At 44.0% G+C, this 14,537-nt stretch overlaps 1 protein-coding gene across 1 annotated transcript in view; it reads left to right on the top strand.

Moving 5' to 3' along the window:
- The window catches only part of LOC146856773 (otoancorin-like), a 484,135-nt gene that overhangs the window by 225,458 nt on the left and 244,140 nt on the right, over nt 1–14,537 (top strand). Inside the window, exon 11 of the mRNA XM_085647226.1 lies at nt 3,911–4,057. Within this exon, the coding sequence (XP_085503352.1) occupies nt 3,911–4,057 (147 nt within the window). The remainder of the gene's footprint in view (nt 1–3,910; nt 4,058–14,537) is intronic.

The raw sequence follows: 14,537 nt of genomic DNA, 5'->3' as shown, positions 1-14,537 counted from the left end.
TTTGTTTTGTTGCTTCCATTCTTAATCTGTGGGCCGGTGTAGGTCTAAGCAAGCCAGGGGAGCCACACACAGTCTAGAAACCACTGCTTTATATAATGATTTTGCAAATTATTCAATCAATAAATTAGGTGACTTGTAAAGAGTGACTATTTACCTGTAAGGTCCTAAGGAGGGGAGCATTTTGCTGGGTCGCCGAAGGCAGTGTTGTTCAGTCGAAGAGCCAGGTCCTGAGATCCTTCTTGAATTGAGGCAGTGACGGTGATTGCCAGAGGTTCCAGGTCTTTGCTGTAAGGTAGGAGAAGGATCTTCCTTCGGCAGTGATCTTGTCGAGACGTGGGTCGGTAGCCAGGGCCAGTTGGGCAGAGTGAGGTCTCTGGTGGGTGCCTGGAATGCACAGCGGTGGTTAAGGTACACAGGTCCCCCTCGTGTAGAGCTTTGCAGACATGTGTGAGGAGCTTTAGGGTTATTCTTTTCTTGACTAAAAGCCAGGGGGTCTCTCAGATGGCCGGTGATGATGCAGTGGCAGGGTATGTTGAGGATGAGTCCGGCAGAGGCGTTTTGAATGTTCTGCAGTTTCTTTAGAGGTTTCTGGGTAGCGCAGGCATAGAGGCAATGACGTAGTCAATTCTGCTGCTGATGAGTGCATGGGTAATCGTCTTTCTGGACTCAGTGGGGATCCACTTGAAGATCTTTTCTAGCAGGCATAGCATGTGGAAGCAGGATGTTGAGCTGACGGTGAATGGTGAGCAAGGAGTCCAGGATGATGCATAGGTTTTGTGCGTGGTGTGTGAGTGTGGGGGGATCGAAGTGTTGCGGGCCACCAGGGGTCATCCCAGGCAAAGAGGGTGAAGCCCATGATGAGGACTTCGGTCTTCTCTGAGCTGAGCTAGAGGCAGCCATTCTAGTAGGAATAAATGAGGAGAATCTATAAGTGGTATTACGATATACAGAGACAATGCAATATGATGTGATGCAACATTTAAGCAGCTTAGTCAGTGTAGGGCTGGATAGTTGATTCGCGCCGCAATTAAAATCTAAATAGCCACCATGGCAATGTCTGCGAAGGCAAGCAAAACCATGAACAAAGCACCTCCATCTTGGACTGGTAATGTGAATCCATATAACAAGGCACTGCTTGACAAAACAAAAGCAATATCCACATTGATATACATATAAACTACCAAATGCATCTAAAAGAGAGGTTTGTGCTCAGCAAAACTAGCCATCTATGTACATAATGCTAGTACCCTTGTGACTGGATCCACTATCTTAAAGAGTGATATCAATTAGCCTAGTGTGCCCTTGCAATGTGAAAACCACTGTGCCTGGGAGCCGGACTCAAAGCAGCTTCCCTCTGCAAAAGATAGCAGCAAGGAAGTGAAGAAGTCGCTGTCTGAAACACAGCTTCAGCACCCAGGGGCCATGAATCTTTCTGGCTTGTTCTGTCTCTGCTTTTGATGCCTGTAAAACCTCTTAGCATGGTGTGCTCAAGGTATATATCCACTGAGCCGCCTTTATACATCAACACAGCAGTGAATAAAAGTCACCGCAAGGCTGCAGCATTTTATGGCCCCACTCGTCCAGGTCACCTTCCAACCCTGTTCCTACTTGCTGGAACTCTCACTGTAAGTCCATATATAGTGTGTACCTATTTTCTAAATGATCACTTCACAGAAAAAAAAAGCATTGTATTTTAGAACGTCAATAGCTCTAAATTATACAAATGCGAGACTTATTGCATTGCAAGTGCTTGTTTAAGAGTGGGCAGTGGTCCGTGGGACCACTACCTTCTCTTAAAAAATGTTTTTACAAACATTCACAAAAGGGAAGGGGTCCCTTAGGGACCCCAACCCATTTGCGACTGGGTTACCACCTACTTGAATTAATCAGGAACATGCAAATATTTTTCAACCTTATTTTGGGTACAAAACCTTCACACATACCACTGTGATTTGGTATTATGAAGGGACGCCCTAAGCACTCCCCTTCCTAATACTGAATTGCAAACACAAATTGTGATTCGTTAGCAGGTTATCAAATCGCAAATTGGGTCTTTGTACATAAAAAAATGCCTTTTTGCGTTTGCAAAATGCTTAATCTGCAAATCGGGACGCTTGCAGAAGAAAAATAGGTTTGCACATCTGGCCCCTAGTTCCCTATTACAACTCCCAGGGTGAATAGGAATTTGCTATATGCCATGACATTTAAAATTGGTGTAAATACTGTGTACTGTACAGGGAGTACAATGGATAGCAATGGGATACCTGGTGTCCATTTGTTTGATATCTCTGTAATGTTCTGAAAGTCAGGCTTTTAGTGCTTCAATAGTATTTTGCACATTGATCATCCCACATGTGCAAATCAGTACATTAACTACCATATTTGTAAATACAAGCCCTGATCTTAAAAACTGGACTCGAGGTATAGTAGAACGTTTTAATTTTGTCCATTGCGAACTGACACTTTACAGGTGCTACATCTATGAAATCATTTCTTCAGGTAAGTGAAACAGTTGATAACTAACTACTGGGTAGCTGGCACTTAGGAATGCTTCTGATTGGTTTTCCTCTATGGAAGATAATGCTAGGTTGCATAGTGAGCCATTAGACAGTGGTCTCATCATCAACTAGTAACTATCTGTGTTCATGATCTGTACTCATAGATATTTGAGATTATTATTGTTAGATTTCGAGCCAGTACTACTTCAGCGGCAACACCTACTGGGTGAGAAAGTACTTGGATTTTTCATTTTATAGTCATGACACAGTGCCAAGTAGACTCTGTTTACCCTTCCTACCCATCATTTAGTTACCTAGGTAGAAAACCATGGCCCTAGTTACAATATTGGAGGAGCGATATACCAGGAGGTGACTTGGCAGTATGATACTACTCAACCCTATCACAAGAGGTATGGTGTTACAGGACCAAAATAAACTAGCAGGTTCAATGACAAGAGACTCATTTTTATGCTTTGTGGTTCACCTCTGTGCGGCATCAGGGCCATGACTGCAGGGAAGCAAAGCCTTTCAAGTGACCCTCCAACTCCCCTAAGTCTTTGTATATATTTTGTATTCTGCCTCAGGCTGCTACCGCTTCCAGAGTTAAAGGAATGGATCTCAAGAACATCAGATACATCCCCCCCTTTATTCGGCAAATACCTTACAGCTTCTCCATTTTCTCAATTTAAATTAAGTGTTCCTTCGATTTGTTTGCAGTTTCTACTGATGTGCTTCAGATGTCAGGCTTTCTTGCTTTCGCATGCCTTCTTTATGGGGTGATTTTTGATTATCAGGGTTTCTCTAGAGGCCTATGGGAGAACTGTTTGGATTCAACCTGCCAGCCAAGGCGTGAGGGAAGGGTACTGTTTTACAGTTAAGGTCTGACTGGAGAGAGGGTTGAGACGTATGGCATGGCATAGACTCTGGTATGTCAGTGTGGAACACGCTTTCATATGCAGCGCTTGAAAGGGGAGATTGTTGGGGATCCACCTCAAGTAAGGCCTGACAACAACTGTGTGATAGAGAGGCATTTAGCAGTTTTGACTTTAAAAGTATGAGTCTTTTTCTCAGCCGCGGCCCGTGCAGGTAAGAGCAGTGGGGCGGTGGGACCGGGTGGGGGTATTTCGACAGACGACGACAAATGTATTATTTATTTATTTTTATCTCATATTTGTCTGTCCAATCCCCTTTCCAAATCCCCCCTCCCACCTCCACTGGCCGCGGCTGCTTTTTCTAGTGTAATTCCTGAAAGATGAGGGATGGATGAAAGGTATTCTTCCAAGTACAAGGCAGCAGGCCGATGGAGTAGATTCTATATTAAATTTATAATAGTGGATGTGTGAGTGTCACAATGCATACTGTACAGGAGATTTACAGAAGAAATTATCCTCATCAATTGTCTTTCTCCGCAGGTGTTGAAAGATGGAGACATAAACTTTGCTCTCACCAACTTGCCCAAAAGTATGGTCAAGGAGATCCCTCTGGGTTTACTAAAAGCGGTCAATGCCAGTGTAGTTGAAGAGCTACTGAAAGGAAATCCAGATTTAAGCCAACCACAGGTAAGCAACAGCAGAAATAAATGAAGGGGACTTTTAAGGGCATAGAATTCCCTTGTGTAAAATCTATCAATTGTACCTTGAAGAAATTACAATAAGAAAGATTGTGTTTCACACGGAGAACATTAGAAACTATTTTTGAGAGGCATTAAAAATTACTGTGTATGAACAATAGCAATGTATTTAATTAATGCCAACGTGCAAAAATAAAGCCTTAGTTAAATGTAACAATATTCTCAGTCATTGTAAGTAGATCTTGGGTCAGCTATTCAAGAAAAAAACTTCAGAATCAACAGTAGCAAAAGCAGAAATATTGCGAAGAGAAGCTGCAGATGATGCCAAGAGCTATGATGTGTGACAAATAATATGTACAATTAAAAATCAATGTGTTCATTTAGATACAGAAGCCTGCAGTATACATAGTAATAATTCCATTTGAAACACTCTGACAGATGGTTATTTGAGGACAATAAATGGTGATATGAGGATAAAAAAAGAAAGAAACACACTGACAGGCTTTTACAATGTTTCGACCACCAACAGTCATAAATTTGACAGGGCCTTTCTCAGAACATAGGGCCAAAGGGTTTTACCCATTCTGTGTCTATGGGAAAATGTGTTCATGCATATGGCCCATAGAGAGGATGAAGCTACTTGCAAAGGGTTGCCATTCTAAAAGGGAAAGAACATATCAGAAGCATTATTGATATGCAATAGGTGGGGGGTTTACATTTCTAACCTGTGTCCTCATAGATAATGAGGTGGGTAAGCAAGGGAAATTGCTCCGGATGTGGAAGAGTTATCATTTCAGTGGTGAATGTTCATGTGCCAGAACTCTGGGTATATATGGGAACAGATAGCAACAGGGAATGAAGCACTGTCATTAGAGCCTATCCCTGCTGTCAGCATTGAAAGGGAACACACCTAGATTGGTGTAGTATATTACATGTAGAGCCCCACCAACAGTAATACCTAAGGAGCATTTTCATATCCTGAGAAAGGGCAAGATAAATACTGAAAGGGAAACAAATCATAAAAAGCTTCCACTGAACAGCTGACGACTAAGGTGAGGTCCTGGCTGTGGGATGTGGGAGGAATTAATCACAGCAAGGTCCGCAAATAGGAATGCGACCCAGGGTGGAAACTGAAGTATGAAAATAGTACAGAGAAATGGGAAGGGCGGTTGCCCTACTTTGGCAAAGCTACAGGTTTTGCAAATGCTCCTTAATGAATGAAACAAGTAAGTAAAAGGAACAGTTTGTAAATGCTTTCAGAAGAGAGTTCAACTAGAAGAGGATGGAAAAAGGTGCAAGATCAACTGTTCTTACACGCAGAAACAATCAAATCATCACCAGTTGCTCGGACAAAGAATGGAGTTAGTTTGGTAGATAACAGGATCATCCAAGATGGCTGAGTACCAAAAACACGCACACCCACTGGCGACTGATCTTACAAAGAGAAAGTTCAAAAAATGTACTTACCAACCGAAGAAAAGTAATAGTTGGAACTAGCATCAGCGTTGTTCATAAACTTGATTGCAATAAAAAAAAACTGACTTGAATTAAATACTACCATCTCTGAAGCAGTAGACAGAAATTTAGCCTAAGGGCTAATAAAAGGCGGGACACAAGGGTTGATATTTTACATGTGTACCCACATAATTATGAACCAACTGTAATTGAAGAAATTAGTATCTGCACAAATGCATTTTTTTCCTGAGTATTGCTTATACCGGCTTTTATCACAGTATCTAGTATGCAGTTTTAATACTTTTTATATGCTTTATTTTCGGCAATTATACAGATGGTTTGCTGTTGTGCACCTACTGATCTCTTGCAATGGTTTTCTTTTTAAGAGATTCTATTTTAGAAAAATGTGAACCTTGGTGGTACAGAGAAGTGTGGATTAAGTTTAGGGTTAATTAATTTGCATTGATTTCATTTCACATTGCGAGCTACAGAAATACAAATCTGAATATAATGGTCCAAACTAATTAAATGGTCAAGTCAAGCCACAATGCCTCATTGGTTGCCTATTTGGAATGAACATTGTAGAGTTCTGAAGTACTGGGAACTTTAAGCCCAGCGGTGCAGGGGAACACACCCTAAGACTTCAGGTTCTTCCTGTTTCAGACCTACAGAAACACAGAGTCTTCTGGGTGAAGTCAAAGATCGATTTATTGGCTGCAGACCAATTACAGGTATCAGAGAAGTACAACACAATGTATGTTCTCAGGAGACTGCTAAAAGGTACAGAAACGGGCTTCTCCTTAAATACAAAATATCATGCTTCAGGCGCACATTCCTCTGTTTACGATATGGCCATATACATGTATACATTACAAACGAAAAGGCAGAGTCATGATGACCATCCCACATTCCAGCTAGGCCAGCCCACAATTATTTACCCAGCGAGGCTCAGATCCCACATCAGATATCAACAGGCCCCAATAAACACGGGCATCTCCTGTTCGTAAAACAAGCCATAAAGCAGGAAGAGACAGGTGTGAAAGAGATTAGCTGGAGGCTTGTGTGGGATGAAAAGGTTTTATGGTGTGTCAAACCCTGATGCTAATCACAGGTGGCCGTAGGACGGGGAGCTCGTGAGACCGGACTGACCTGGGGCAGCGGAGCCAAGCTGCACAGGTCACAGAGAAGTCAAACAGAAAGTACATGTATTCTAAGGGTCCAGTACTTGTTCGTAATGTGTAGCCTATGTGAGGGCAACTATAAGATGGCCACCGCTCTAAGATGGAACCCACGAAGTCAATGTATAATATCGTATACACAGTGCATTTATCGCTAAAACGTTATACAAAGTACTTGTACATACCGCATTGACCATTCGCGGTTCGCTAATACCGGAATAGACAGGGGTAGGGCCCTGCCTCCTACGTGGTCCCAAATTTCAAAGTACCACAGACCCTCCTTTTGCCCTAATATAGGCAATAACTATACTCACATCAATCCGAGTCTAGGTCAATATTCATGAAGTCATGGAGATGTTGCTGTAGCATCATCCTATTACTTAGTTCGTCCCTCGATACAGGTTTCCTCACACATATTGTAGCACAGAGGCCACATATCGCAGGAGCACACTGTATACACAGACAGAACAGGAAAAAAATGGCTAAGATCATTCCAATGACCATTAGAATTTTCCAACCCCAGGCAGATATCAGTTCCCAGAACCACCCCACCAGTGACCAATCTCCTTTATCCACGTGTATGGATTCAGATATTTATGCAGTTTGGAGATGGCTTGATAAACTGTTGGAGCGTTATCCGGTATGAAAATGCAACAACTAGATTGGATAACCTTACATACCCCACCGCGGTCTGCAAGTATGACGTCTAGAACCATACGGTTCTGCAAAGTCATGAGGCGATCCGCTTGGAGCTCAGCTGTCAAATTACCAAGGGCACCAGCCGTAACATTAACAGTGGATTCAACCACACAAGTCAGTTGTCTCAGGTTCCTACTATTGACCATCGGTCCCCAAAACGGCAGGAAACCCAAAAAGAAGTCTCCCGCTTCCTGACCGGCAGTATCCTCCTTACTAATCACTCCTCTCACAACTCTGGTCTTGTGATAGTCAGAGGCAGCAGTAAATGTTGGCGGTAGCAGATTTGCAATATAACATGTGCCCGAGAAATCAGGGGGCAACCATGTATATGCTCGGTCATTGCAGCCAAAAACGCAGGGGAAAACTGTGATGGAAAAGTGTACGTTTCAGTACAGTCACTTTTCCCCAGTTGAGCTCTTGGATTCTGACCATTACCTTGTAAACAGAACCGACCTATGTGGGGTACGACCCAAATTGGTGAAGAGATTTTTCGCTGCCTTTCACCCAGACTAATACTATACCCCGTCGCGTTCCATCCTACATAAGCTCGCAATTCATTCTTGGGAATAGATGAGTATGCATCGATATCTCTGCTCATATCGGCGACTCCTTTCATTAAAGCTTTATTATTTGTGCTAGGTCTGATGGAACGCGGTTGTCGCGGGGAGTAGGCATCTAACGCAAAAAAGAACATGGTCTGGAATGCCCATGACGATCCATTGTAACTAAACGGCAGCACTAGATAAGGAATACCCTTGTTAATGGTATGTGGCATTAACCCACACACCCAGCAATTGGTTGTATTCATGACTAGTTGGTGCTGGTGCAGGAGCTGAATAAACGAGTTGTTCACAAACTCGGAACGTCTAGCTTGTTCGTGTTCAGGCAGAGGGTGGAAAGAGTGCAAGGAGGCAGTAGGAGGAGGTATAGGCTGTATAGTGGGTGCAAAGGGCTCTTGAGAGGAGAAGAATACAAATCCTACAGTAAACACTATCATACTACATAGTATAAACAAACATAAAAATACAAAACGTTTGCTCTTCATTATTTTACATATTTTCGTTTTAAAGTTCATTTCCTCAGCGAGTCTCTCCATCTTGAAAAACTCCATCCTCTAATCGTTCCGCTCGCGGTGGGTGAGTGTCTTCTGCTAAGGAGTACGCCTGTCAGTCCAGTGAACGCCCCAGACCAACCAGAACCGTTGACCTAACGTCTTCGGCCTGTACCCCAAAGTCTTGGCACCGCGACCCTGCGGCTGAACCCGGATGGTGGTTCGAAAAACAAAAATCAAGAAAGTCCCTCAGATGAGAAAGCTATAATATCAAAAAAAATAGTAAGGGAAGGGAATCTTTATTTGTCCATAGGCCTTGGTCTCAGGTTGTAGCGGTTTCTACCAGCTACTGTCTGGTCTTGAAACAAGAGTTCAGGCTCTGTGGTGTCCAATCGAGTTGACGGTGGCACAGCTTCTTGCAAAATATCGTCACTTTCTTGTGCTGAAGTTGTGCCTCTTACGCGTGCATCACTAAATGGTACAAAACGAGGTACAGTGTCTGTTTCAGAATCGGCGATACCCTCCTGGACCCACTGGTCATATGGTAGAGGCAAAGGGATCCTCTTGATGTGGGCGCCGTGAATCCAATTCTTTTTCCCCTTTACTCGAACAGCTGATCTTGTAGACAGAAGTACGAGGTAAGGGCCAATCCAACGGGGCTCATCGTTACTCTTCCGCTGGAAATTCTTCACGAGGACCCACGTGCCAGGGTCGATATGGTGTCCTGGAGCTTCAGAGGCCTGGGGAAGAGTATCATGCACCTGTTGGTGTAAAACACGCAATTTAGCCGTCAATTCAGACAAATAATCAAGCAGTATCGGATGGTCGATTTTGCTGAATTTTGTCGGTCTAGGCACACCCCATACATTGGCCGGGCGGCCAAAAACCACTTCGTATGGACTGAGCCCCACTCGTGAGTGCACAGTCATTCTGGTGGATAGGAGTGCTAAAGGCAGAGCGTCAGGCCATTTAAGACCGGAGCTCGCCTGGATTTTGGCCAATTTAAGTTTTAGAGTGCCATTGTAGCACTCTACTAATCCAGCTGATTGGGGGTGATTTGCAGCGTGAAACTTCTGCTTTATACCTAAACCCTCACACACATTCTTCATCACTCGACCCACAAATTCACTCCCATTATCACTCCACACCATTCTTGGCATTCCAAACCTAGGGAAAAATTCTTTCACAAGGGCTTTGGCTGTGGATAAAGCAGTGTTGTCCTTTAGGGGATATGCTTCTATCCATTTTGAAAAAGCGCAAACAACAACCAATACATATTTCAAGTTGTTGCACCTTTCCATGTGGATAAAATCTAGCTGCAAAACTTCAAATGGGTATGATGGAGGCGCAAAATGGCCAGCTGGAGTTGGGGTTCCCCTACCAGGGTTGTATTTCAAACATACCATACAATTCTTGACCACATTCTCTGCACACTTGGGAATTCCAGCATTCTGCCATACTGGAGCCAACAACTTACAGATTCATTTCATACTGATATGTGCCATTCCATGTGCCATAGTAACCACTGGAAGCACATATGCATCAGGTAACAACCATCGCCGATGTTCTGACAAATCAATCCAACAACCATTCTCATCCAATTTACCCGTACTTTCGCTCCACTTGCTCAACTCTTTCTCTGTGGCTTCAGCTTGAAGGGACTTCACACTCTCTATCGTGTTTTCACACATTCCAACATCACCAACCCACCTTGCAGGGCCTGCAACATACATTCGAATCTTCACATCTTTTGCTGTTTCTTTCGCAATTTCATCAGCAAATGCATTACCACGACCAACATCATCAGTGACTTTCTTGTGCGCACTGCATTTCATAATCGCAACTTGTAACGGTAAGGTCAGTGACTCAAGGAGATCATTCACCAACTTGCCACGTTCCTTCCATAGTCGCCCAAAACTATGGGCCACGCCAAAGGCGTACTGGCTGTCAGTATATATGTTCACTTTCATTCCTTCAGACAACACACATGCTCTTGTAAGGGCAATCAATTCTGCTGCTTGAGCCGAATTATGTGGCACTCGTGCAGTCTCAACAATCCTTTGCAAAGTCGTGATAGCATATGCAGCAGTCGTATCACCATTCGGAAGCTTGAAGCACGAACCATCCACCCATAAGGTACCATCACACTCAGTCAGGGGAGTATCTTTAAGATCCACTCTCCCTTTCGTCTCTTCTTCTGTTCTGAACAGACAGTCATGTTGCTCAATCTCATCTAGGTCTGCTGGAATCGGCAATAGTGTAGCTGGATTCAACGTGTTGCATCTCTTTATGTGTATATGATTTGCTAACAGTGTTAATTCATATCCTGACAATCGCGCACTAGTTAAGTGCTGTGTCTTGGTCCTGTTTAACAATGTGTCCACAGCATGTGGAACCATAACAATCAATGTGTTATCCATTACCAGTCCAGCAGATTGTCGAATAGACATAGCTGCTGCAGCTGTAGCTCTCAAACAACTTGGCAATGCCCTCGCTACCGGGTCCAAGGTTGACGAAAAATATGCGCATGGACGCGGTCTGACGCCAAAAGGCTGTGTTAATACTGATAATGCGCAACCATCTTTTTCATGAACATATAATGTAAAAGGCTTACTGTAGTCAGGGGTACCCAACACAGGAGCTGAACATAATGCATTCCGCAATTCCCAAAAACTCTTCTGACACTCTTCAGACCATGGGATAGGATTCGGTGTGTCTTTACATGTTAGTGCTAACAAAGGTTTTGCCAGCAAAGAAAAATTTGGTATCCAGTGCCTACAGTATGAAGTGATGCCCAAGAAAGCACGCACTTCTCTCTGTGTTCTTGGCACACTTAATTGTGCAATGGCTTGAATTCTTTCTGGGGTCAGTTTCCTTCCGTCCTTCGACAAGAGATGACCTAAGTAGGTCACTTCTTGTCGACAATATTGCAGTTTTGAGAGAGACACTTTGTGATGGAAGGCAGACAAATGACGCAACAATGACAATGTAGCTTCTTTGCAAATCTTTTCAGCATCCGCGGCGATTAGTAAATCGTCAACGTACTGAATGAGGATAGCGCCACTAGGTAAAACCAGTGCATCAAGCTGCGCCTTTAAAGCTTGACTGTATATTGATGGACTTTCACAGTAGCCCTGGGGAGCGCGTTTGAAGCGGAAGCTTCGACCTCCTAAACTGAAGCCAAAAATGTCTCTGCTCTCCTCTGCAATTGGGATGCTAAAGAAAGCATTCTTTAAATCTATCACTGAGAACCATGCAGCGGAGGCTGGAATCATAGTTAACAAGGCAGTTATATCAGGGACAGCTGGAAACTGTGGCACAACAATCTTGTTAACCTCTCTAAGATCAATCACAAATCTGTAAACAGGTGGCTGTGAAGGGTCCGTTCGTTTTAAGACAGGTAAAACAGGGCTATTGCAAACGTTGCCTCTTGTCTCTTCAATCACACCCTTTTTAATCAAATCACTGACAATTGCTAACAACGCTTTCTGACCTTCATTGGAGATCTTGTACTGGGGGATGCGTGGCAATCTGACATTGGCCTTTAAAGTGACCACGTATGGCGGTATTTCCAAAAGACCCACATCATTGGGACCAGTAGCCCAAAGGACATCCGGAAGAGATGACAGTTCAGGTGGCATTGCATTCTTAGACAAATACATCGGGGAAATCACTTCCTTACCTAATGTAAGTTGTACTCCTGAGGGAGAACAATATAGCGTCGCATGCAATCTTTTTAACAAATCCAACCCTAACAGATTTTCACCACAACCTGACGTTAGGATCAGGGGTGCTTTTAGCTCACAAGGTCCAACAGATAGTGTCATAGGACTAGAAATCGGGTTCCTAACTGGGGCGCCAGAAAAACCTATTGATACATTCATTTAGCCAGACAAAGGCGCGCCAGGGAGTTTTGAATGCATAATTGAACTCTTTGCAGCACCAGTGTCCAGCAGAAAGGGCTCTGTTACACCCGCTGTAGTCACTTTAACATATGGTCCACTGTGATCCACTGGCACTGAAACAACTCCCTCTCTCTGTCTATGGCTGTCCTAGTAATCATTACCTTCCACATTGTCGTCTTCTGTATAATAATCATTATTATAGTACTGAGCTGTATTACCAGTAGCATTGGCTTGCTGATCAAAGCTATTTATCGTATTTTGAGGCGGAAGAGGACGCGCGTTCTGGGGAACATTTCCACGCCCTCTACCTCTAGGAGCTTGCTGACCACCTCTACCTCTTGCGCCATACGCATTACTAGTACGCTGCATTAATTTAGGACAGCTATACTTGAAATGACCTTCCTCTCTGCAATATGAACATTGATTGGGACCTACAGGGATACGTGGTTGATAATACCCATTCATTTGCTGGTTATTCTGAAATTGTTGGGGTTGCTGATAGATACCTTGAGTTTGCCTATAATTATTCTGTCCTCCACGTGGTGGATAAGCCTGCTGCAAAAGGACCTTCGTTTTCAGTTCTTTCGTTTTCTTGTCTGTTCTATCTTTCTCGTCTTTATCTCTATTTTCGTAATACTGTGCAGTAGCCAGTATTTGCGCCGAAGAGGAAACGGCCCAAGAACTCTCTGAATCTTTTAATTTCTTACATAGCTCGGGAAGTAGATTCTGCACAAATTTATCCACAAATAACCGTTGGCCACCTTCAGTGCTCATGTCTTGACCACTGTGGTCGATAAACGTTTCTTCAAACCTTGTAAAGAAATCGGACACTGTCTCATCTTTCTTCTGCTTACATGCGGATAGTTTATCCCAATTCACGCGCATCGCGGGCATGAGAGTTTTCATGTAGGTAATAATCCTACCAGGGAGTTCTGCTACTAAAGGGTCAGGCTTCGCGCCACCAACTTGTCTAGCGTCTGCAGCGATAATATTAACCCATGTGCCCCCTAGTTCTGCAGCGTGATCCGTGTTACGAATGGATCCCCATAAAGGCTGTGGAACCACATTCCCGAACAACATATCTATGTCAGCCAGATTCATGACACACGATTCTGCGGTTTGTGATAACTCCTTATAATATCCTGTAGGGTTTTTACGGGGGTCAGGCAATGTCTGCTTAAGCGCTAACACCTCAGAACGCTTCCATGGGACATGCACCCAAACACGCTGAAAATGTGCTAGGACAGGCGGAACAGCATTTTGCTCAGCAGGTCTCCAGACTGGGGGAACCTCGCGCATCGGATATTGGCGCGCTTTTACCTTTTTCCCCACAGGGAAATCATGTTCGAACAATGATTGCTGACAATCGCTACTCCTGAAGGACAGTAAAGTCGCAACTGCTTTATCTACATCGGGACCCACAATTGTTCCCGTTCCAAAATCAAACCGCACTTGACACAATTCCTGCGGGATTGTGCTTGAACCATGATCCTCCAATTCCTCATAGAGGCATTCACACATTTTGTCAAAGACATATCTCTGTTTTGGGGCATCCCATTGGTCGAAAACGTTAACAACTGATTCCACATTATAGAGTGAAGGGAAACCAATCCACCTACGCGCCAGATTATCTAACACCTCTTTCTCGTCAGGACCAGGCAGCTGACTGCGCAATTGCTTACGCTGCAAACCAGGAGTCACACCAGATGACCCAAAGAGAGGCGACATTAAACTAGTAACTACATTAGCTAGTCGTTGTCGTGCTGAAGGAGAAGTTGAGGCGAAAACGGGGGGATAGACAGAGGGAAGAAAAGCGGATTCAGATACAGGTGCCTGGGTAGTGTAAGAAAGAGCGCCAGGGGAGGCAGCTGACGTACCGGGCAAAGTCGCAGGAAGCGCAGGGGCAACAGGTAACAAAACTGGCGGCCCTTGAGAAGGCTGCACTGCAGGGATAGGAGCCACTTGAGGAGGAGCTGGCGGCTGTGGGAAGGCTTGCGGCATATTTACTGGAGGCGGCACATTTACAAGCTGTGGAGGCGCTGTGGCATTTTGTGCATACGGGGGTGGCGAACTTAGCAAATGGGACATTAGGGAATCCTTTTCTATCTTTTTTGTCTCATCTTGCACAAGGGGTGATAAAACAGGGTAACATTTATCGATCCCTAGTTTGCGCTGTCTATG

The sequence above is a fragment of the Triturus cristatus genome, chromosome 3_2, assembly GCF_964204655.1.
Source record: "Triturus cristatus chromosome 3_2, aTriCri1.1, whole genome shotgun sequence".
NCBI classification, from domain to species: Eukaryota; Metazoa; Chordata; class Amphibia; order Caudata; family Salamandridae; genus Triturus; species Triturus cristatus.
Note: the sequence above shows the minus strand (reverse complement) of the source record. Positions and strands in the feature narration are given on the sequence as shown.